Genomic DNA, 22,405 nt, shown 5'->3' with positions numbered 1-22,405 from the left:
CTGATGTTATTTATTTAACTGATCTACATGCATTTTGTTAGTATTTGCATCACCCTAAAATTAAACTTTGAATTGAACCTCAGTTGTTTGTTCGTTCAGTGGACTCCAAATGTAACAATTACTTTATATAACAACTGTCAACAGCATAATTTGGGGCGGCATGGTGGCTCAGTGGTTAGCACTGTCACCTTATAGCAAGAAGGTTGCTGGTTCGAGTCCCAGCTAGGCATTTCTGTGTGGAGTTTGCATGTTCTCCCTGTGTTGGCGTGGGTTTCCTCTGGGTGCTCCGGTTTTCCCTACAGTCCAAAGACAGGCGCTCTTGGTGAATTGGGGTAAATAAAATTGGCTGAAGTGTATGGGTGTTTCCCAGTACTTGGTTGCGACTGGAAGGGTATCCACATGTGCCGGAATAGTTGACGGTTCATTCCACTGTGGCGACCCCTGATAAATAAAGGGACTAAGCCGAAGAAAAAAAGCAATGAATGATTGAACAGCATCATTTTTGAAAATACTGTGATGTTGGGAAAACTCATTCCTGCATAGATTAATACAAGTGTACGTACTAATTAATTATTCAAACGCTGATTAATGGTTTGTTTATTATTAAATAATTTGTAGTTCTTGTAGTCCTTTTTTAATTTTTTGTTTTCATTTTTACTTCTTTCTTTTTTTCTTAGTGTTTCATTATTTTCTTTTGTCTTTTTTAGTTTTTCTTTCTTTTAATCTTTTTTTGTCTTTAGTTTTTCTCTAATTTCTTCTTAGATTTTACTTCTCTTTTCTTAGTTTTTTTGTCTTTGTTTTATTTGTTTGTTTCATTTTTCTTTTTTGTTTGTTTTAACTCTTCTTTCTTTTTTTATTTTTTTCCTTTCTTTATCCTTTTCATTTCTTTCTATCTTTCTTTTTTTATTTCTCTTTCTTTTCATTCTTTCCTTTTTTCTTTCTTTCATTTTCTTAGTTTTACCCTCTTTTTTTGTTTTTACTTTCTTTTTCAAAAGTTTTCTGTTTTCTTTGTCTTTCATTTTCTGTTTTTTCTTTGTTTTTTTTCTTACTTTTTCTCTTTCTTTTTCATTCTTTTGCTTTCTTTCTTTCTTTTTTGATTCTTTTTATTTCTTTCATTTTCATTTTCTTTCTTTCATTTTCTTAGTTTTTCTTTCCTTTTCTTATAGTCTGTCTTTTTTTCTTTTACTTTTCTTATTCTTTTCTCTTTTTTTCTTAGCCTTTATTTCATGCTTGTTTTCTATTTCTGTTTCTTAGTCTTTTTTCTGCCTGTCTTTCTTTTTGTCTTTCTTTAATTTTCTTAGTTTTTCTTTTTTTCTTAGTTTCTTTTCCTTTTTTCTTTCCTTTTTTCTTCCTTTAATTTTTTTTGTTTTCTTTTTTTTTCTTAGCTTTAATTTTTATTTACATTTACTAACATTTTTAGTTCTTTTTTAGTTCTTTTTAGTTCTCATTTTTAGTTCCTTTTCCTAGTCTATTTCCTTTTCTTTGTTTTCATCTTTTTTTCTTTTTTTCTTTCTTTCTTTCTTTCTTTCTTTCTTACTTAGTTTTTCTTTTTTGTTTCTTAGTTTTTCATTCATTTTTTGTTTTTCCTTTCTTTTTCTCAGTCTCTTGCCTTCTCTTTGTTAATTTGTTTTTCTTAATTTTTCTTTCTTTCTTTCTTTCTTTCTTTCTTTCTTTCTTTCTTTCTTTCTTTCTTTCTTTCTTTTTTAATCTTTTCTTAATATTTTCTTAATCTTACTTTTCTTTCTTGTTGTCTTTATTTTTCTTATTTTCTCTCTCTATTTCCTTAATCTCGCACTATTATTAAACTTGAACTTAAACACTAAAACCTGAACCACACTGTTCCAGTTACTGAACCACACTGTTCCAGTTACTATGACCATTTATGTGAAGCTGCTTTGACACAATCTACATTGTAAAAGCCTATACAAATAAAGCTGAATTGAATTGAATTGAATATTATGTCTTTCTTTTCTTTTTCATTCTTTTAAAACCTGTTTAACACGTTTTAATCACTGTTTTTATTTGTTTTTACTTTCTAATACTTGTATCTTTTATCCCTGTTTATGTAAAGCACTTTGAACTACGATTGTGAATGAGATGTGCTTTATAAATAAACCTGTCTTGCCTACTTCTCTTAGTCTTAACTTCTTGCTTGTTTTTTGTTTCTGTTTCTTAGTGTTTGTTTTTTATTTGTTTGTTTTATTTTCAAAATAACTCCCTTATTTATAACAGCTAACAACATTGGCCTTTATTTATATATTTAATCAGAAGCTAAAATTAGTTTTTCTTTAATATTACTGTTTAAAATCTAAAGTCAACTTGATATGCCAATAAAACTATAGAAAGGCATGTTTATCATAGCCAGACAAAATAAATCAATTTTAAACCCCCAGCACATTTGACCGTAAACATGCCCTCTCAGAAATATTCAAGCTTCCAGTCGAATCAGCAGTTTTATGCCAGCATGCCATTAATAATAATAACAACACTGGACTATTGCTATTATTAGCAGCACACATCTTATTGTTAGCTCAGTATTTACCCTTCTACAGCATTCATTAGGGCTGTGCGTATATTTATGCATGCAGCTTTATTTACTAGTGCTGAAATGCTGCAGTCTTCCTGCTATTGTCCGAATGATTATCTTCACCTGATTGACAAGACGAGGCTTTACATTTAAAGTCAGATGCTCACATTTACCCCACCTTTGTTTTGACTACATACTAATGCTCATACGCAAATATAAATGCTCAAACAGCATCGTTGACCACGTCAGAAGAACAATAGCACTATCCCACAAACATAAACTTGACCGAAGCCGTGTTGATAAAATGCAGTCAACAGAAAGTTCAAACCAATATCCCAGCGCAAGTCCAAGTTTACAGTGACCTGTTGCGCTCCCAGTTTGAAGCCAGATATTTTGCCTTTGACTATCCTGTGTGTCAAGCAACATTGTAGTAAGAGACGGCACTTTCCTTCCTCTTATACACAAGTAACACGTACTGGGAAACTATATATAGCTCGTCTTGTCTATTCTGAACTACAAAGTGTATTCTTTATGGATATGGGCTCCAGTGCCAAGTGGCTTTTTCAGGATCTGTTAACATCAAAGAAATGGAGTGTAGTATATACATAGCTGAAACCTGTTACTGTTAATCTCATCAGCGCATTGTTAAAAGGGATAGTTTACGCCAAAATGGACATTCATACACATTTTTGCTACTAAACTTCCATGACTTTTCCAAGACTTTTCCAGAGGTACATTTTCATTGCGTACTGTTTCATGTAATGTCTACATGTAAATAAGAAGAAAAGCAATGGTGTTCAAATGTATTACTGCGTATCATGGAACACGCGGCAATCTATGTTGTTTAAATTTGTTTATATATTGATTTTGATAATGCAGCACTAACAGTGTGAGAGCAAGTTTTTAGCCAAGGACAAAAAAATAAATAAAGACAACTAGTTTATATTCAAGTTAGGGCTGCACAATATATCAATTTTTGAGCATCGATATATCGCAATGTGTGCATCCGCAATAGTCACATCGCAGGATATGCAATGTTGGGATTATAGTTAAATACAGAGTTTAATCATAACACAGTAAAACTTTATCTTCTGCTTTCATTTTTTTAAAAGATTACTTGCCATTTTCATTACACTCTTGATTTGTTTCATTTATAAGATTTATTTTTTTAAGGAACACAAAAAGAATATAGGCTAATTTAATAACTCCTATAGTATTGAAACTAGTGAAGTGTGAATAAATAGTGAGAACATTTTAATCTTGAACTGTCCCTTTAAGGCCTGTGACTGCGCAGACTGATCTCACGAGAAAATGGTAAGTATTTTACACTTTGCTAGTTTAGTGGCTAATTTGTACGAATTCGTACGAGTTCAGTCTTACGAAATTGTACGATTTTAAAAAGGAGGCGTGGCACCTAACTCCACCCCTAAACCCAACTGTCATTGGGGGATGAGCAAATCATACTAAATAAGAATTAGCCACTAAATCAAAAAGTTACAAATTGCCGTGAGATTGTTGGCCTGTGAGAACATTTCAATATTTCAGATGTTAAAACATCCGGCCACAAGACATTTATCATAAAGATAAAATAATATACAATGAAGATTATGCAGTGTTGATTATTCAATATCTGTACTTGAATAGTGAATACCTGAAAACTAGATATTACTTTTGTCTTTGCTATATTTTATTTATCTATGCTTGTCATTTATTTGTTATATATTATTCAAAATTCATTCCTCTACAAAATCCCCCCAATCAATCCAAATAAACCTGTTAAATCATCTGGGGAAATTGTATTTACATCGAAATATACACAGAAATACAAAATATCGTAATGTCAGATTTTTCCAATATAGCGCAGCTCTAATTCAAGAATACAGATATTTGTTATACTAATTTTATGACTTTTCCAAAACGTTTTGGGTTTTTCAGTTTTTCCAGAACTTTTCCAGGCCTGGAAAATGCTATATCAAAATTCCATGACTGTTCCAGGTTTTCAATGACTGTATGAACCCTGGACAATTGTGTTGATTTGTGAAACTTTTTTTACAATGATATATAATATGATATAATATAATATAATATAATATAATATAATATAATATAATATAATATAATATAATATAATATAATATAATATAATATAATGTAATATAATACAATACAATACAATACAATACAATACAGTACAATACAATACAATACAATACAATACAGTACATTACAATACAATATAATATAATATATTCGCTGTGTAAAAAACGTGCTGGATAAGTTGGTGGTTTATTCCGCTGTGGCAACCCCGGATTAATAAAAGGACTAAGCCGACAAGAAAATGAATGAATAATATAATATAATATAATATAATATAATATAATATAATATAATATAATATAATATAATATAATGAAATATAATATAATATAATATATAGTTTAAGTTAAATTTAGTTTCAGTTTAGTTTGTTAAATTTTAATTTGAGTTTTAGTTTAGTTTATTTAAAATTTTTATTCATTCATCAAGTCATTTTCTTGTCGGCTTAGTCCCTTTATTAATCTGGGGTTGCCACAGCGGAATGAACCGCCAACTTATCCAGCTTATGTTTTATGTAGCGGATGCCCTTCTAGCTGCAACCCATCTCTGGGAAACATCCATACACTCTCATTCACACTCATACACTGCGAACAATTTAGCCTACCCAATTCACTCGTACTGCATGTCTTTGGACTGTGGGGGAAACCGGAGCACCCGGAGGAAACCCACGCAAACACAGGGAGAACATGCAAACTCCACACAGAAATGCCAACTAACCCAGCCAAGACTCGAACCAGCAAGACTCACAGCAACAACTTCTTGCTGTAAGGCGACACCTACTGCTCCACTGCATCGCTTAATTTTTAGTTTTAGTTTAAGTTAAATGTAGTTTTATTTTATTTTATTTTTAAATTTTAGTTTAATTTACGTTTTAGTTTAGCTTAGTTTCAGTTTTTGTTTAGTTTACGTTTAGTTTTAGTTTAGTTTAAGTTAAATTTAGTTGAAGTTTTAGGTTAGTTTAGTTTATTTAAAAAATGTTGTTTAGTTTAAGTTAAATTATAGTTTAGGGTTTATTTTTAGTTTATTTTAAGTTTTAGTTTCAGTTTTTAGTTTAGTGAAAGTTTAACATTATTTTAATTAAAGTTTAGTTTAAGTTTTTATTTTTTATTTTTTTATTTTAGTTTAAGTTCAATTTAATTAAGGTGTTGTTTAATTTTAAGCTTAAATTCAGTCTTAGTTTATTTTATCTTAGGTTTAGGTAAGTTTTCGTTCAGGAATATGTGTTTATTATGTGAAAATGTTGATGAGTCAGAAAAATTAAAATTAAAGTTCAGATCCAAAGTTCTGATCCACAATTACATGTTTACACAAACATGTAATTTTAATCGGTTTCAAAAGACGTAATGCATAAAAATATTACAGAAACAAGGTCTGCTTCTTATTGTTGGATTATCTAGTGAATAAATACACTTCAATATTTTGGTTTCAAATCAGTGATGATTGGCAAGTCTGCATTAATGAAATAAAATCAATAGCATTGCTGTCGTGCCATTGCACACAATCCGCATGTAATCAGCATGTTGATTGGTGTAATTTCAGGCCGTGTGTCAGACATCAGTCTACCGTACGCCAGCTCTTCCTAAAGCATCAGTTCACGCCCAGCACAGTCTACTCGTCCAGACAATAATCTGCGTGTGTGCGTGCGTGTCCATGTGTGCGCTTCTCACCAGCGTGTTTTTACTACATGTCAGCACTACGCCACTGGCTCCAGACTAACACCCCATTGTCTGTGCAACTATTGTTTGTTTACTAGACTGAGGGAAGGACAAAGACGGGAACAGATGCTGGTCTACACTTTTGGGAGCTGGCGTCGTGTGGCATCCCAAAACTGGAGGGTGTGGGCTCATTGTTTTGGGGGGTCTTAAAAGGGAAGTTCCGTCTCTCTGGAGATTTTGACTTTTTGAGAAAGATCATCCAGCGTGATCTCACGAGGAGACGTAACTGTTTCACATTTTGTCAGTTAAATAGTGGTTAATTCGTATGAGTTCAGTCGTACAAAAAGGTAGGATTTTAAAGGAGGTGTGGCACCAAACCCCATCCCTAAACCCAACCATCATTGGGGAATAAGCAAATCATGCTAAATTGTACGAATTATGAAGACCGAAAGGGTTAGTTCACCCAAAAATGTAAATGTACTGCTTATTTACTCTCACTCAAGTGCTTTCAAACTTTTATGAGTTATTCTGTTGAACCCTAAAAGATATTTTGAAGAAAGCTGGAAGCTAATAGGAAGAACAAAACTAGAAGTAGGCATGTGATGATAACCGGTTTCAAAGTTTACCACGGTTTGGAAAGGTCAAGGGGCCCTATCATACACCCGGCGCAATGCAGCGCAAGGTGCGATGCAATTGTTGTTTGCTAGTTTCGCCTCGCTAACACATGCTTAATACACACAGGATGTAGAGCAATACACAAATATCTTTACATATGAAAAATAATTAAAGGATTATAATATAACAAAAATTATTCTTTTCGAGCCGACATAAATATAAAACCAAACTTTTTCAATTTATTCATAACTATTTGCTTTGGTAAAGTGTTATTATTTTTAGCAGTACTATTTATCATATGCATATTTATATTTGTATTATTAAAAACAAGCTTAGATTTGCCCACCTGTCAGGTTTCAGACCTATATGGGGCACTGCATGTGTATTTTAATAACTTTTTTTTGACAACACTACGTTATTATTGTTCGTTTATTCGTTTGCTGGAAATTAGAACTGAATTAGAAATAGTTTTGACACAAATCTTTGTGCTTAACAAAAAAATAAATTATTTATAGGCTAATGGATGTCTGTGCTTACAACACGTTTCCCTATCCATGGGAGTGAAAGCAAAAGTAAAGAATGAGGAGGCTTATCTCCCATTTTTGAGCTGCAAATGCTCTGTTTAACTGTTTTCTCTCTAGTGAAGTATTAAGTTTTTACACCTACAAAGTCATCATGTAAATAGCAAATGCGCCCTGGCGCGACGCAACTGACTCTTATAGGGAATGGGAGACGAGACTCTGATTGGTTTATTCTCAAAACACACCTATAACTCATTAAGAAAATAAGCTCAACCCTATTAGACCATGCGCCACGGCGCAAAGTGGATTTTTCCTTCCTTAAAATAGCAAAAGTGGATTCTGAAACGCCCTTAATGCGTTTGCGCTTTAGACTTTGTGCATGGATCTTCAAAATAGAGCCCAAGGTTTTAAAACCACTAAAACTTTGTTATACTGTTCTTACTGTTACTTTCCTTACTATATGTTTTTTTTTTGTTTTACTCTACATCAAAAGCTACTTGTCATGAAACATTTGAAAAGTAAATCTCTTATAAACCAACATCTAAACATGCTACAGACCTGAACAGTGCAGAGACTTTAAAACCTATTGAGGTAGGTAGTAACGAAGGTGGGTAGTTTACTTCATTGTATTTACTTTAGTGAAATTGCTGGGGAACTTGTTCGTTTTGAGTACATTTAAATATGCACACTTTTGCTCTAACTCAAGTACATTTATTTAGTGGAAAAACTGTACTTCAAGAGCTCACACTTAGCTAATGATTGATTGTAATGCGTGTTTGGCATGCTCTCCCGGGAGAGAGCCCTGAGCTCAGAATATCCTCGAGCCAACAAACGTCATGTTGTAGTTAAACACTGTTAAGTGATTCCCAGAGAAATTCTGCGCTCGCTGCATGTAACGTTAACTTACATTATGCCAGCTCACTATCCTCGGTCCGTTCTTAATTTTGATAAATAAAATGTCCAAGAAACGCAGCGAAAATGGACCTCATCAACCTTTAGTATGGACATTTCTCAAAGAGGGAATAACAAAAATCTTACGACGGTGTGTGGGAGCTCCAGTGCCTAGCAAAAGCACTATTGTGATCGATGGCCCTTGCTTGTTTATTAATGCCTGTGACAGCAGTGACGTCATTTTGACAGTGGAGTTCGCACTTTTGATTCGTACTCGTAATCAGGTTGTCGTGTCCGTAGTGAAACTCTATTTCGTATTTGCAAAGTACAATGTCGAATCTGCGTCCGTTCTAATTGCAATTTTTGGAATTGTATCCACGAGTACATTCCATTTTCCTTTATGTTTTTATAAATACAGATGTGTGAGTTTTATTTACTCATTAAATATTTGTGACAACGATTTTATTCCATATAAGATACTATTTTGAAGTAGTCAATTTACTTATGGTGGTGGGAGTAAACCAGGAAACCCACGTGTACATGTGGAGAACATTCAAACTCCGCACAGAAACGCCGACCAGCTCGGAGAGGGGCTGAACCAGCGGCATTCTTGCTGTGAGGCAACAGTGCTAACCTCTGGGCTGCCGTGCCGCCCTATCAGAGAAGGGGAGGAGTAGGGGTGGAAGGGGGGATTCTTCAAGATGAAGATGACTGGAGTAGAAAGCTCTAGTTATTAATAGTGTGTCAGTATTCGTCTGATTGGTGCAATATACAGAGCTGATGCAGTACCAGCGGTGTTCAATCAAAAGCATGTGATCAACAAAGCACGCGGTACCAAAATATTTCTTAAAATAAAATACAGTGTGTTCAATGGGGGGAAATGTCATTGTTTGTTTACTGAAACATTTCAAAAGAACATATTTTAGAGCAGTAAATCACAATACTGTGATATCTCATAAAACCATGAGATTTTTATTTATGTTGTCAGAATAATTGGGGCACATGCCTATAAAGAAGTCAGTGGGTTAGGGTTAGGCTAAAGGTTTCCAGCTTTTTATTAAACTATCATTGTTAGCAGAATAAAGAAACTCAAAGATGTTTGGAACAAGTGAAAGGCCAGCAATTGATCGAATTTTCTGATAGACTTTTTGGGTGCACTGTCCCTTTAAAACGCACTAAATAAGAACTCACAGCAGGCTTCTTTTCATCTCCCCTGGCCAGCTTTGAAAGCACATGCTCCCTCATAATGAACGAAAATGACAGGGGCTGATTATCACGCTGATACGAGCTCCTAAATGGGTGGACTGCAGTCCCAGAGGCTCAGAGGACTCTTGCATGGGGCCGTGCATCGCCTCTGATTGACCTGCTATCAAGCGTGGAGGTGCTGGGAATCAGTGCGCGCCGCTCGGCCCTTATTGCAGATAAGGTCGGAGGTGTGGAGGTTTCTCGGAGAGAACAGGAGTGGCACTGATCGCGCAGTTGGTGGCAAAACCAGATTACAGGATGCCTTTGTTCAGTGTTTGGAAAAATATTGTTTCTTAAAGGGATAGTTCGCTCAGAAATTAAAGTTTAGTGGCGCTGATCATGCAGTTAGTGGCAAAAAAATGTCTTTTGTTGCTATTTTGAGTATGTAGAAAAAATATTGTCCCTTAAAGGGATAGTTCACCCAAAAATGAACATTTACTCATTGTTTACTGGACCCTCAAGTGCTTTCAAACCTGTTTTAGTTTTTTTTTTTGTCCTGTTGAACAGAAACAAAGATATTTTGAAGAATGCTAGAAATTGGTAACCATTGACTTCCACATTAAGAACAAATACTATGGAAGTGAATGGTTACCGGATGTAATGGTTACTGGAAATTAGAGCTGAATTTAGAAATGGTTTTGACACAAATCTTTGCGCTTAACAATCGAAATTAATTATTTATAGGCTAATGGATGTTTGTGCGTACAATACGTTTCCCTATCCACGGGAGTGAAAGCTAAAGTCAAGAATGAGGAGGGTCATCTCTCATTCTCGCGCTGTAGATGCTCTGTTTAACTGTTGTCTTGCTAGTGAAATGTTAAGTTTTTCCACTTATAAAGTCCATCATGTAAAAAGCAAATGTGCTATGGCGCGACTCAACTGACTTTTAAAGGGAATGGGAGATGAGACTCTGATTGGTTAATTCTCAAAACACAACTCATTAAGAAAACTAGACCATGCACCATTGCGCAAAGTGGATTTTTCCATCCTTATAATAGTGAAAGTGGATTCTGACACGCCCTTAATGTGTTTGTGCCCAGCGCCCTGTGCTTTGCATTTTGCGCATGATTCGTCAAAATAGAGCCCTTAGTGTACATGTTCAATGAAGTGTATTTACCACTTCAGGTGAGGTTTCAAGCTAGCCATACTTTTACCAAAATATGATGTATACACACATCACTGATTGGTCTAAAACAATTGTCACTACCTGTCCCATTGGAGACACATGAGACACTATAGTTAAATAATCAGCAGCAGCCACTGCAGAGCTGGCACAACTAAAGCGATAACACCACAGAATTTAATTAGTACTGAACTACTGTGGAAATGCGAATCGAGCCAACAACCTTCATTTTTAAGAGCGTATTTTTCATTAATTGATATAATGTTTGCTGTTAGACTTTGCTGCAATTTTACAGCTATTGACTGCAAAATTGGCCAGTAAAATACCACATATATTCTTTACAGTTCACTACTATAATATGTACTGCATATGTGGGTCTTTTTAAAACTTTTACAATAACTTACTGCATATCAGGAATTTGTGGTATTCTGCTGTAATCAAAGTAATTAAGTTCTGCTACTGTAGTTGGCGACAAAAACGAGACTGATAATGAAAAATAATAATCACTTGTTTGGAATTTCTTTAATTTAATAGTAAATAATAAAAATAAATGTTTTGTACTGCTACTGTAAAATTAAAATGATTTTGCGGTAAGGCTGTTTTACTGTGAAATAAAATTACGGTAGGGCCTTGCTACGGTAAAACACACTTACAGGTAAGTTACTGTAAAGGGGCAGTTGCAGTAATTTACCGGCAGATCAATTCATCGTTATTTCACTTTTACAATGTAGATGTGTCAAATCAGCTTAACATAGAAGATTATAATAAACTGAAACTGTGTCAGTCCAAATTTCAGAGTTGAAGTTTAGTTCAGTTCAGTGTAGTTTAAATTTCACTGCTGGAAATACAAACACTAAACATGCACAGCTCCACAAGTCCTAAACCATGCAAGTCAGTGACGACAGTGGTGAGGATCAAAATTCACCAATTGACGAAAGTGAAGGAAAAAACAAAACCTGGAGAGTTCCAGGCTCAGTTAGGCATGACCATTTCTTCTTTGGCCAAACAGAGCTGCAGACTTTGCTATTCTAGGTACTCCCAGAAGCCTTAAGTTTTGAGATCTTAAAGCGCAAATTGCATTGTAACGAGAAATAAGGTTGGTTATATAAACAGGAGCTAGATTATTTTAAGCTTTATAATAAGCAATATTTTACAATCAATATGGAACTTAACAGGCAGCCAGTGTAAGGAGGATAAAATTGGAGTGATATGATCAGATTTTCTAGATCTTGTAAGAACTCTGGCAGCTGCATTTTGTACTAGCTGAAGTTTGTTAATAGAGGATGCTGGACAACCAGCGAACAGAGCATTACAGTAATTCAGTCTACGAGTCATAAAAACATGGATTAGCTTTTCTGCAAAGGAGATGGACAGCATACTTCGTAACGGTTCGTAATGGCGGTTTTTGTGACATGGGAGAAATGATTTTCAAAAGCTAAGTTGCTGTCAATTATAACACCCAGATCTGTGGATGATCAACGGTGCTGCTAGTAAGTTACCACAAAAATACAATAAAAAGTCTAAGAGTGTTGTTATACTAACCTATTAGAGTAATAAAACAAAACACAATCATCAGTAAAATAATCGAATAAACACTCATTTACATTCAAAATAAAGTGTATTATAAAACCTTAACGTATCTGATAAAAAAAGATGTACTTACAGTTTATCGATTGTTTTTACAATCCTTAACCATCATTTTTCACAGTGCACCATCGTGAAGTAATTTGTGTCAAATTCTGCTTTATTTTGGATCCCCCAGCCCCCGATTTCCAGGATGCTCACACTCGAGGGGATGAAGCTTTTTATTTAGAAAGATAAGGTCTTAAAAGTAATTCAATTTTTTCTACCTTTGACTTTGAAGATAAGCTCTTGCATCATGACTTCAGCGTGCTCGAATGCACTGCGCCGTGATTGATGTTGTTTTTATTTTTTTTTCTCTCCATTTAAATAAACCATTACCACCAGATAAACCCATTGAGATTGTGCTTAATCACTGCCAAAAAGTAGACGTGCTTCACAGCAGAGCATTAAAACACTTCCTATATAGGTCACTGCGTAATTGGAGTAGTTGAAGATGTGTTTACACAGAGAAACAGACATGGTCACAGCACTGGAGTTGAGATTTTATATGCACAGATCAAACTTTAGTGAGTGTTTGGCTGATATGATGGTTGTTCTGACCTTAAGAGAGGTTTCATAGAGATAAACTTGTCGTTTATCAGTCCTGTTGGCCTTGTACACTATCACTATATATATATATATATATATCAGTTGATGGAAAGGTATTTTATCAGTACGCTGTATGTGTTACATGGAATAATTGTTACCTTTGTGTTGCTAAGATACAACAAGAAAACCAATAAGGGTAGCACAATCGCCTCACAGCAAGAAGGTCAACCGATTGATCGAGAATAATTTCATCCAAGACAAAGGTTTTTATTTACATAATATATACACTCACCGGCCACTTTATTAGGTACACCTTACTAGTATCGGGTTGTACCCCTTTTGCCCTCATGCCTTAATCTTCTATTGTCCATTGTTCGTGAGCCTTTGCGAATTGTAGCCTCAGTTTCCTGTTCTGTAGCTGACAGGAGTGGCACCCGGTGTGGTCTTCTGCTGCTGTAGCCCATTCGCTTCAATGTTCGGTGTGTTGTGCATTCTGAGATGCTCTACTACTACCTCGGTTGTTATGAGTGGTTATTTGAGTTACAGTTGCCTTTCTATCAGCTGGAACCAGTCTGGCCATTCTCCTCTGACCTCTGGCATCAACAAGGCATTTGCACCCACAGAACTGCCACTCACTATTTCCTCTTTTTCGGACCATTCTCTATAACCCTAGAGATGGTTTTGTGTCAAAATCCCAGTAGATCAGCATTTTTTGAAGTACTCAGATCAGCCCGTCTGGCACCAACAACCATGCCACATTTAAAGTCACTTAAATCCCCTTTCTTCCCCATTCTGATGCTTGGACTGCTTCAGATCTTCTTGTCCATGTCTACATGCTTAAATGCATTAAGTTGCTGCCATATGATTGGCTGATTAGAAATTTGCGCTAACAAGCAGTTGGACAAGTGTACCTAATAAAGTGGCCGGTGAGTATACGTATATTCTATATATTTATGTAGAAATACACACACACTGTGCTAAAGACATATACTATATATATAAATGCCAACTGGCACAGCTGGGACTCCAACCAGCAACCTTATTGCTGTGAGACGACAATGCTAAACACTGAGCCATATATATATATATATATTTATGTAGAAATACACACACACTGTGCTAAAGACATATACTATATATATAAATGCCAACTGGCACAGCTGGGACTCCAACCAGCAACCTTATTGTTGTGAGACGACAATGCTAAACACTGAGCCATATATATATATATTTATGTAGAAATACACACACACTGTGCTAAAGACATATACTTCTATATTAATATTTCTGTAGAATTAGTATTATATATTTAATACATTAAAGTTGTGCATAAATTTTTACACAGTACTGTTTATACAGTATGCACTTATATTTTGTAAATAAATTTTATTTTGCGTGTGATTTAAACATGATTAATTGTTTGACAGCATTATTATATATAATTTCCGTCCATCCACCCGTCTAATCATGTTATAAAATCATTATTTTTAATAATTAATACATACTTTTTCCTTCGGCTTGGTCTCTATTTCAGAGGTCGCTACAGCAGAATGAACCACCGACTTGTCCAGCATATGTTTTACTCAGCGGATACCCTTCCAGGTGCAACCAAGTACTGGGAAAAACTCTTACACTACGGCCAGTTTAGTTCATGCAATACACCTATAGCACATGTCTTTGAACTGTGGGGAAAACCGGAGCACCCGGAGGAAACCCACGCCAACACGGGGAGAACATGCAAACTCCTCCCAGAAATGCCAACTGACCCAGCTGGGACTCCAAACAGCAACCTTATTGTTGTGAGACGACAATGCTAAACACTGAGCCATATTTATATATATAAAACCCCAAAATCTGTCATAAACCTTTAATTTAAATGTAATTGTTTAAACTATTTAATGTTTATGTGAATTTAATATTTAATTGTAATGATGTAATGTTATTTAAATGTATTAATTATTCATTAATTTTATCCCTAAAACATAATTACTTCATATTTTTGTTGTGGGGCTATTGAATATTTTGCAAATATTTTGAAAAATGGTACAAACTGTCTTGTTTAACAGAAAACATGTAAGGTTTTTAAATAAAACTATAAATCATTGTAAGTCAGATTTATTGTCAATTTAACCATATACATACAGAGACATACAGAGAATCGAAATTGCACTGCTCTCAGGCCCTAGGTGCCTAGCATATATAATATTAATACAAAAGTTATTTTAAGAAAGAAATTACAATCAATATAATTACATATCATACATACATTCATTCATTTTCTTGTCGGCTTAGTCCCTTTATTAATCCGGGGTCACCACAGCGCAATGAACCACCAACTTATCCAGCACATTTTTATGCAGCGGATGCCCTTCCAGTTGCAACCCATCTCTGGGAAACATCCACACACACACACACACACACACACACTCATACACTACGGACAATTTAGCCTACCCAATTCACCTGTACCGCATGTCTTTGGACTGTGGGGGAAACCGGAGCACCCAGAGGAAACCCACGCGAACGCAGGGAGAACATGCAAACTCCACACAGAAATGCCAACTGAGCTGAGGTTCGAACCAGCGACCAAGTGACCTTGCTGTGAGGCAACAGCACTACCTACTGCGCCACTGCATCACCCCAATTACATTATTAGAATTATGATCTAAAAATATTAAGTTAAAAAATAAAAAAATGTATTTTTGTTAAAAAAAAAAGAGTTGTGCAGATGCAAAACAGCATTTAGTGCAAAAAGTACAGTATGTTGCAAAACAGTATATAGTGCAGCTATATTTTAAACGATATATGTTTTACATCGTAAATAAATACTAAATAATAAATACTTGTGTTTTTGTCAGCAGTAGTTCTATTCTGACCTATTATAATTGGCTGACACAAGTCAACATGAATGTTTAAGCTGATGCTTTGATGTTTTGCACTGATTAATTCAGTAAATGAATTGGTGTAAATGTACAGAAATTGAGTCGTGTTACGCGAAGGCACATCCTGTTGGTCTAAAACAACAGCTATTGTTTTCTGCACGCAAACACGCTGAGCTCTAATTTATTAGAGCAGGTGAGTCAAACTACTGACGTGAATTGTTCTGGCAAAGACAAAAATACCCCTTTGTTTGTTTATAAAGCATCTCTACTGCTGATTACACTACTACGATACGTGACTGTAATCATTGCATCCTTTAGGAAGACATGCTTGTCTTAGGATGAAGACTTTCATCATTGCAATGCACTGTAAATTATTTAGTCTCATTCTGGGTTTGTTGAACACTGTAGTTATTTTGTCAAGCTTCCATTAGTGCCATTTCAGACTAGATTACATTTATTAAATTACACTTCGGTGTAGACTATATTTGGAGATTATATGTTAATGTTTCGCTTAAAACAAAAAAAAAATGTTACAAAATGTTTACAAAAGTATTTACAGAAAGGCTTTGTATTATGCTTCAAGTGTGTTGGAGTGAAAAAAAAGTTGCTTTATAGTCCTCTCAGATGCGATCTGATCATCTGAAGGGTAATAATCAGATCATCATTGTGTCACTTGTTCACAGCAGTTTCTTATTATGAACAAGTTGCAAATGCTTTTGTTGATCCATACAAATATGTGCAATTCTCTACTGTTTCCTACATAATCAGTTGCTTCAAAATGTATTATTTTGGTCTCTGTATTTGGTCTCTGAATAGTCTCACTCCCCAAAAATGTAATCATTTGTTCAAGGATTAAAACATAAAAAATGGCTGAACAGGTTGTCATAATTTTTCATAATGACTTTTTTATACACCTCCGTTAGACTTTTTTCTAAATCTGTCTACAACTTTTTTTTAATGAAGGTCTAAAAGGAGGTTTACATCACAGAAGTTCTAGTGGTTTTGAAATAGTTATAATGAAAATTGTTTACTTGGGGGTTTTTACCTCTATTGGGACAGTCACAGGACAGTGGAGATCTTACAGACAGGAAAGTGTGGGGAGAAGAGATAGGGGAAGGATTGGCAAAGGACCTCGAGCCGGGAATCGAACTCAAGTCACCGTGAGCACAATAGTACTATATGTCGACGTGATAACCTCTAGGCGGAAATTGTTTATTTTTAACGTAAACTTAATTTGTCCCAAGGGAAACTAGAAACCAGCACATAATTTATAAGTTATGTTATAGAAGTAATGGTTTTAATAGAAATTATATTTATTTTATTTATCTCGATGGTTTTTATTTGTCTTTAGTGTATGCTGAAAAAACAATAAACAGTAATGGAATATGTCCCAAAGAAACCAATGTATTTAAGTTGTTGGTTTTAAAAATTACAAATCGGACTTTTATTTTGACAGGCTACCGTGAAGGCCTGTGTGTAACGTTACTTTATGGTTCATGCATACAAGAGAGGTAAAACGAGTTTTCTTCATGAAATACGATCAAATGCTAGAAATGACAGTCAAAACCATTCTGAAGATAAAGTTTGTGAGCTTATTTCCTAATAAAGCAAGACAACAGTGACTACAATCACCTGGAGCGTCGAGTAAATATATGTGTGGTAACGGTAAGTTAAATGAAAGGCGCTAAGCAGTGCATTTGATCTAACGTTACACAGCACATGCAGACTTCATAATTTAGTTAGTTTTTTGTCATTTAAAATTGACATAAAAATATCCACATCTCAGTTTATAAGGTTTAATGTACAACACCACTTTTAATTTATTCAATCAAAAATTGATTTGCATAAAGTTGCGTGAACATAGAAACCATCACAGAAGTTCTAGTGATTTTGTAATGGTTTTAATGGAAATTGTTTATTTTTTAATGGAAACTTAATTTGTTCAGAGGGTCTTTATTGGTATTTGCATATAACTTAAAAAAATTAAATCATAAAGTAATGTGTCCCAAAGAAACCTACTGGTACTGGTCTTAAAAGTTAAACTTATTGTTAATAATAAATTTGTCAATACGTAATATCTAATAGCAATAAAACACAGACCCTGATGTAATTTCAGAGTCTTTCGTCAAGTGTTTCAGTAACGTGTGCGCGCGCATGTGCTCTCTATCTTCCACATGTTTTTAATCATCTTCAATAAAATGCAAGATCCCAAGATATAAATATCTTCCTCCATCGAGTGTCAGGGGACAGCAGGGCTCGTTTCATCCGGTCTTCAGCAGGGGAGGGCCGCTGGCTGGCGTCTGGGCGGCTGGAGCTCGTCTCCGCATCCTTGCGCTCCATCATCTCAACGCAGCATCGGGAGGTGGGAGTTTGCGGTCAGATCCTTCTGATAAACCGGTTCCTGTCTGTCTCTGTCATTGCTATAAAACGATGAAGACCACGCTGCCTGACAGACTTCAAGAGTGGTTCAAGACAAGCCTGCAAATATGATTTTACTCTGTGGACTTCTTCTGATATGCTCAGGACTTATAGGTGAGCATGTTATTTTATTTGATTTATTTTGCAATCTAAAAGTGTGATAAATGAGGGATTTGATAGGCAGTTTAATTTATAATTAATTGATTTTATATGCTTTTCAATATATCACTGCGATTTCTATTAATGTAAATGCATTAATGCTTTAATTGTATTATTTATTTTATGTTAATGTTATTTCAGGTATAAAACCATTATTGTTACTCAGAGATTTTACAAGAATTGTATAAGACCTGTATATATGTAAATGACGATGATGATGAAAACCTTATTTAATTTAATTATAAAATATGTATTCACTTTAATTTACTTTTTCAAAATACTTTGCCATATTCTTTTAAACTACTTAAGGCTTTTAAATTCATTCATTAAATGAAATGCATTTATTTACCTTCTTTAATTTCATTCATTCAATTAAAATTGCTATAGATGCTGACATGGCATATATCAGAGCATGGCTTTTGATACATATTTATTTCAACAAGTACAGTGCAAAAGAATTACATGCAGGTAAATATTGTTACAGTATAATTTTCTCCTGTGAATGGGAGAGGAAAGTTTCTCTTTGTAAAGAAAACCATTATGTAGTGGCTCCATTCTTTGTAACTGAACATCTTTGAACGCTTATACAGGAAGAAATAATGCTTTGTAAGGGAAGGTGGTCATTTCCATTGTCCATTTAGTCTTTTCCTCATCGTCTGTCGGCCAATATTATCCTAATAATAATAATGATAATATTGCAAAGCTGTTTTGGGGAAGTGATGGAATTTAAAAAGGTACTTTGGTTATATCTATCATGAGTTATTTATCATTCTAAAATTTCACAGATACACAAAATACCAAAAAAAAAAATGTATATATATATATTTATATATTATAAATTTTCACAGTATGTCTGATAATATTTTTTCTTCTGGAGAAAGTCTTGTTTGTTTTATTTCAGCTAGAATAAAGCAGTTTTATTTTTTTAAACACCATTTTAAGGTCAAAATTATTAGCCACTTTAAGCTATATTTTTTCGATAATCTACAGAACAAACCATCGTTATACAATAACTTGCCTACCCTAGGTTATTACCCTAACCTGCCTAGTTAACCTAATTAACCTAGTTAAGCCTTTAAATGTCACTTTAAGCTGTATAGAAGTGTCTTGAAAATATCTAGTCAAATATTATGTACTGTAGACATGGCAAATATAAAATAAATTGGTTATTAGAAATGAGTTATTAAAACTATTATGTTTATAAATGTGTTAAAAAAAACTTATTTTCGTTAAACTGAAATTGGGAAAAAAATAAACAGGTGGGTGAATAATTCAAGGGGGTTAATAATTCTGATTGCAACTGTATGTATATGTATACACACACACACACACAGTAGTCAACATTTTAAAGTAAATCAAAAATGTTTTTTAAAATTGTCGGGTGAGGAAGAACGGGTGTTGTTATAGTGTTTTAGTTGGAAAACTTTGATGAAAGCTGGTGTTCCTCTTCAAATGTTGATAACTGTGTGTGTGTGTGTGTGTGTGTGTGTGTGTGTGTGTGTGTGTGTGTGTGTGTGTGTGTGTGTGTGTGTGTGTGTGTATATATATACAAATGTATATGTATATATATATATGTATGTATATGTATATATAAATATATGTATGTATATGTATATAGATTTATGTGAAGCTGCTTTGACACAATCTACATTGTAAAAGCGCTATACAAATAAAGCTGAATTGAATTGAATATAGATATAGATATATAGATTCAGCAATGTATGTATATTTATTTGCAGTGTTTTTCTCAAATAAAACTCATGCACAATGTAAAATTCGTTGTTTATAAGTGTTGTTATGTGTTTCCATTTATTTTAGATGCTAAATTAGATATTATCCTTGGTGACCCAGATGTGCAGGTGGGAAACAGCATTCTGCTCTTGTGCAAAGGTCGGTGTGTTTTTAGTAAAAACTGTCTGATGAACACAAATAATGACCCCAAAGTTCTTTCTTGACATTAAAATTATTTGTAAAAAATTTTATTGTCTAACGTGTCAAACTATGTAAACAATGATATATCGAAAATCCCAATTTTGTATGAATCTTCTGAGTATCTGATCGGTGTCAGTCATTCTATAATTTCTATATCTGTATAAGACACTTCTTTTTCAAGTGTCAGAATAAATTTGTTTAGCTTTTAACAACAGTTTGAAAACCTTTTCAATCTTTTTACCATCATAAAATAGCCAAGAGATTTTTTTTCCTAATGATTATATGGTTAAAAGATGAAGACAGTTTCAATTAAATCTTTACAAAATACCACTTGATTTGATGTTTTGTTATTTAATTGTGCTTTTATATTGTTTTATTATACGTTTATTTGGCAGTCTTTTTTTACTAGACCCCTCAAAATCAAATTGCTCTCATAATACAACTATGTTTTTTATTTTTTTATTTTCTTGTGTTTTAATGCGTGATCCAGCCGACACAGAGGGAGATATCAATTGGCTAAAAGATGGAGAAGATGTTGATACAGATCGCCATGTAGTGGAGAAAAATGACGAGTCCTCAAGCACACTGAACTTGAAAAATGTTCAGTTAAGTGACACTGGAAGATACACCTGTGAGTTTGAAGATAGCAATGGCAACAAGAAGACGACGAACAGCCAGATCTATGTCTACAGTAGGTTCCTCTTATTCCCCCGTCTTAATAGAACAATGCATGTGGAATATTTTTTTCCATCAAGTTAATATCGATAATGATTGGTTTGTGAATTTTGTCTTTCATATTAGAAACACCAGACTTTGGACAGACGCGGACATTCCATGAATTTCTGGTGAACCAAACGGCGATCATTCCCTGCATGGTGACTGGCAAACCCGAGGTGGAGATCCACTGGTTTAGGAATGATCGCATGATACATGATGATGGTAGGACGGGTGGCTATACTGCGGGCTCTTATGGTTTTTTATGCGATGTGGGGGTCTCATCACCTTCCAAGTTGCGTCGATGCCTGCATTTGGCAGAATGGTGATGGTGGACGGGTTGCTGATGTGGTGGGAGGCATTTGTTTTATGCCCGATTTGTAAGCAAATCGAGAGATGTTTCTTGCTACTAGGTGGAAAACATATTCAAGCAGTTGTTTGATTAAAGGGAGAGATCACCCAATTTTGGAAATTCTGTCATTATTTACTCATCCTCAACTTGTTCTAAACCTGTTTGAGTTTCGTTTTTTTTCTGTTGAACACAAAACAAGACAATCTGAAGAATGTTGTGAAGGAAAAACGGCCATCATATTTTTTGTTCCTACTGTTGATGGCCCAAACATTCTTCACAATATGTAGTGTCATGTTCAGTGGTATTCCTTATATTCCTTAAGGGGTTTAGCATCACTAGAGTGTGAGGAAATGGTGATTAAACATTCATTTTGGGTGGACTGATCCTTTGAGTGTTTTGACTGGTTGAAAGTCTGAAAGAAACTAATTCAAAACATTTAACCCTGCCCCATTTGAAGTAAACGCCACCATTGACAACCTTAAAGGGATAAATTAGTTCACCTCAAGCTGTGTTATTATTTAATCATTCATTTTCTTTTCGGCTTAGTTCCTTTATCAATCCGGGGTTGCCACAGCGGAATGAACCGCCAATTTATCCAGCACGTTTTTATGCAGCGGATGCCCTTCCAGCCGCAACCCATCTCTAGGAAATATTTAATTATTCATTCATTCTTTTTTATGTTGGCTCAGTCCATTTCTTCATTAGGGGTTGCCACAGCGGAATGAACCGCCAACTTATCTAGCATATGTTTTACGCAGCGGATGCCCTTCCAGCTCCAATCCAACACCCGGAAACACCAATACACTCTTGCATTCACACACATGCACTACGGCCAATTTAGCTTATTCAATTCACCTATAGTGCATGTCTTTGAGCTGTGGGGGAAACTAGAGCAACTGGAGGTAACCCACGCCAACACAAGGAGAACATGCAAACTTCACACAAATGCCAACTGATTATTTAATTACCCTCACATATTGTCTTATGCATTTCATGGGGGCTCAATGCGAAAAAAAAGTTTTATTTTGTCTAATACAAATATTAATATTTTTTAATATTAATTAAAAAAATTAAATCAAGAAGCTTTTTTTTTTTTTTTGCA

General features: G+C 34.6%; 1 protein-coding gene across 26 annotated transcripts in view; it reads left to right on the top strand.

Annotated features, from left to right (window-relative positions):
* Window positions 1-22,405, top strand: part of ncam3 (neural cell adhesion molecule 3) — a 52,607-nt gene that overhangs the window by 6,358 nt on the left and 23,844 nt on the right. For 4 of the 26 annotated variants that reach the window (XR_015512102.1, XR_015512096.1, XM_087288082.1 and 1 more), the window contains exons 1-5: window positions 17,200-17,239; window positions 17,966-18,260; window positions 20,124-20,195; window positions 20,728-20,928; window positions 21,039-21,176. Coding sequence is in view for 11 of the 26 variants with exons in the window: in XM_087288082.1 (XP_087144208.1) it covers window positions 18,215-18,260; window positions 20,124-20,195; window positions 20,728-20,928; window positions 21,039-21,176 (457 nt within the window). In the remaining 15 variants the exon portion in view is untranslated. Of the gene's footprint in view, window positions 1-17,199; window positions 17,394-17,933; window positions 18,261-20,123; window positions 20,196-20,727; window positions 20,929-21,038; window positions 21,177-22,405 lie in introns of those variants that run through there. The other 22 variants (XR_015512104.1, XR_015512094.1, XM_087288081.1 and 19 more) reach the window with 7 other exon arrangements.

The sequence above is a fragment of the Danio rerio genome, chromosome 16 (assembly GCF_052040795.2).
Source record: "Danio rerio strain M-AB ecotype USA chromosome 16, GRCz13ab, whole genome shotgun sequence".
Classification (NCBI taxonomy): Eukaryota; Metazoa; Chordata; class Actinopteri; order Cypriniformes; family Danionidae; genus Danio; species Danio rerio.
This window is presented reverse-complemented; position numbering and strand designations above follow the sequence as displayed.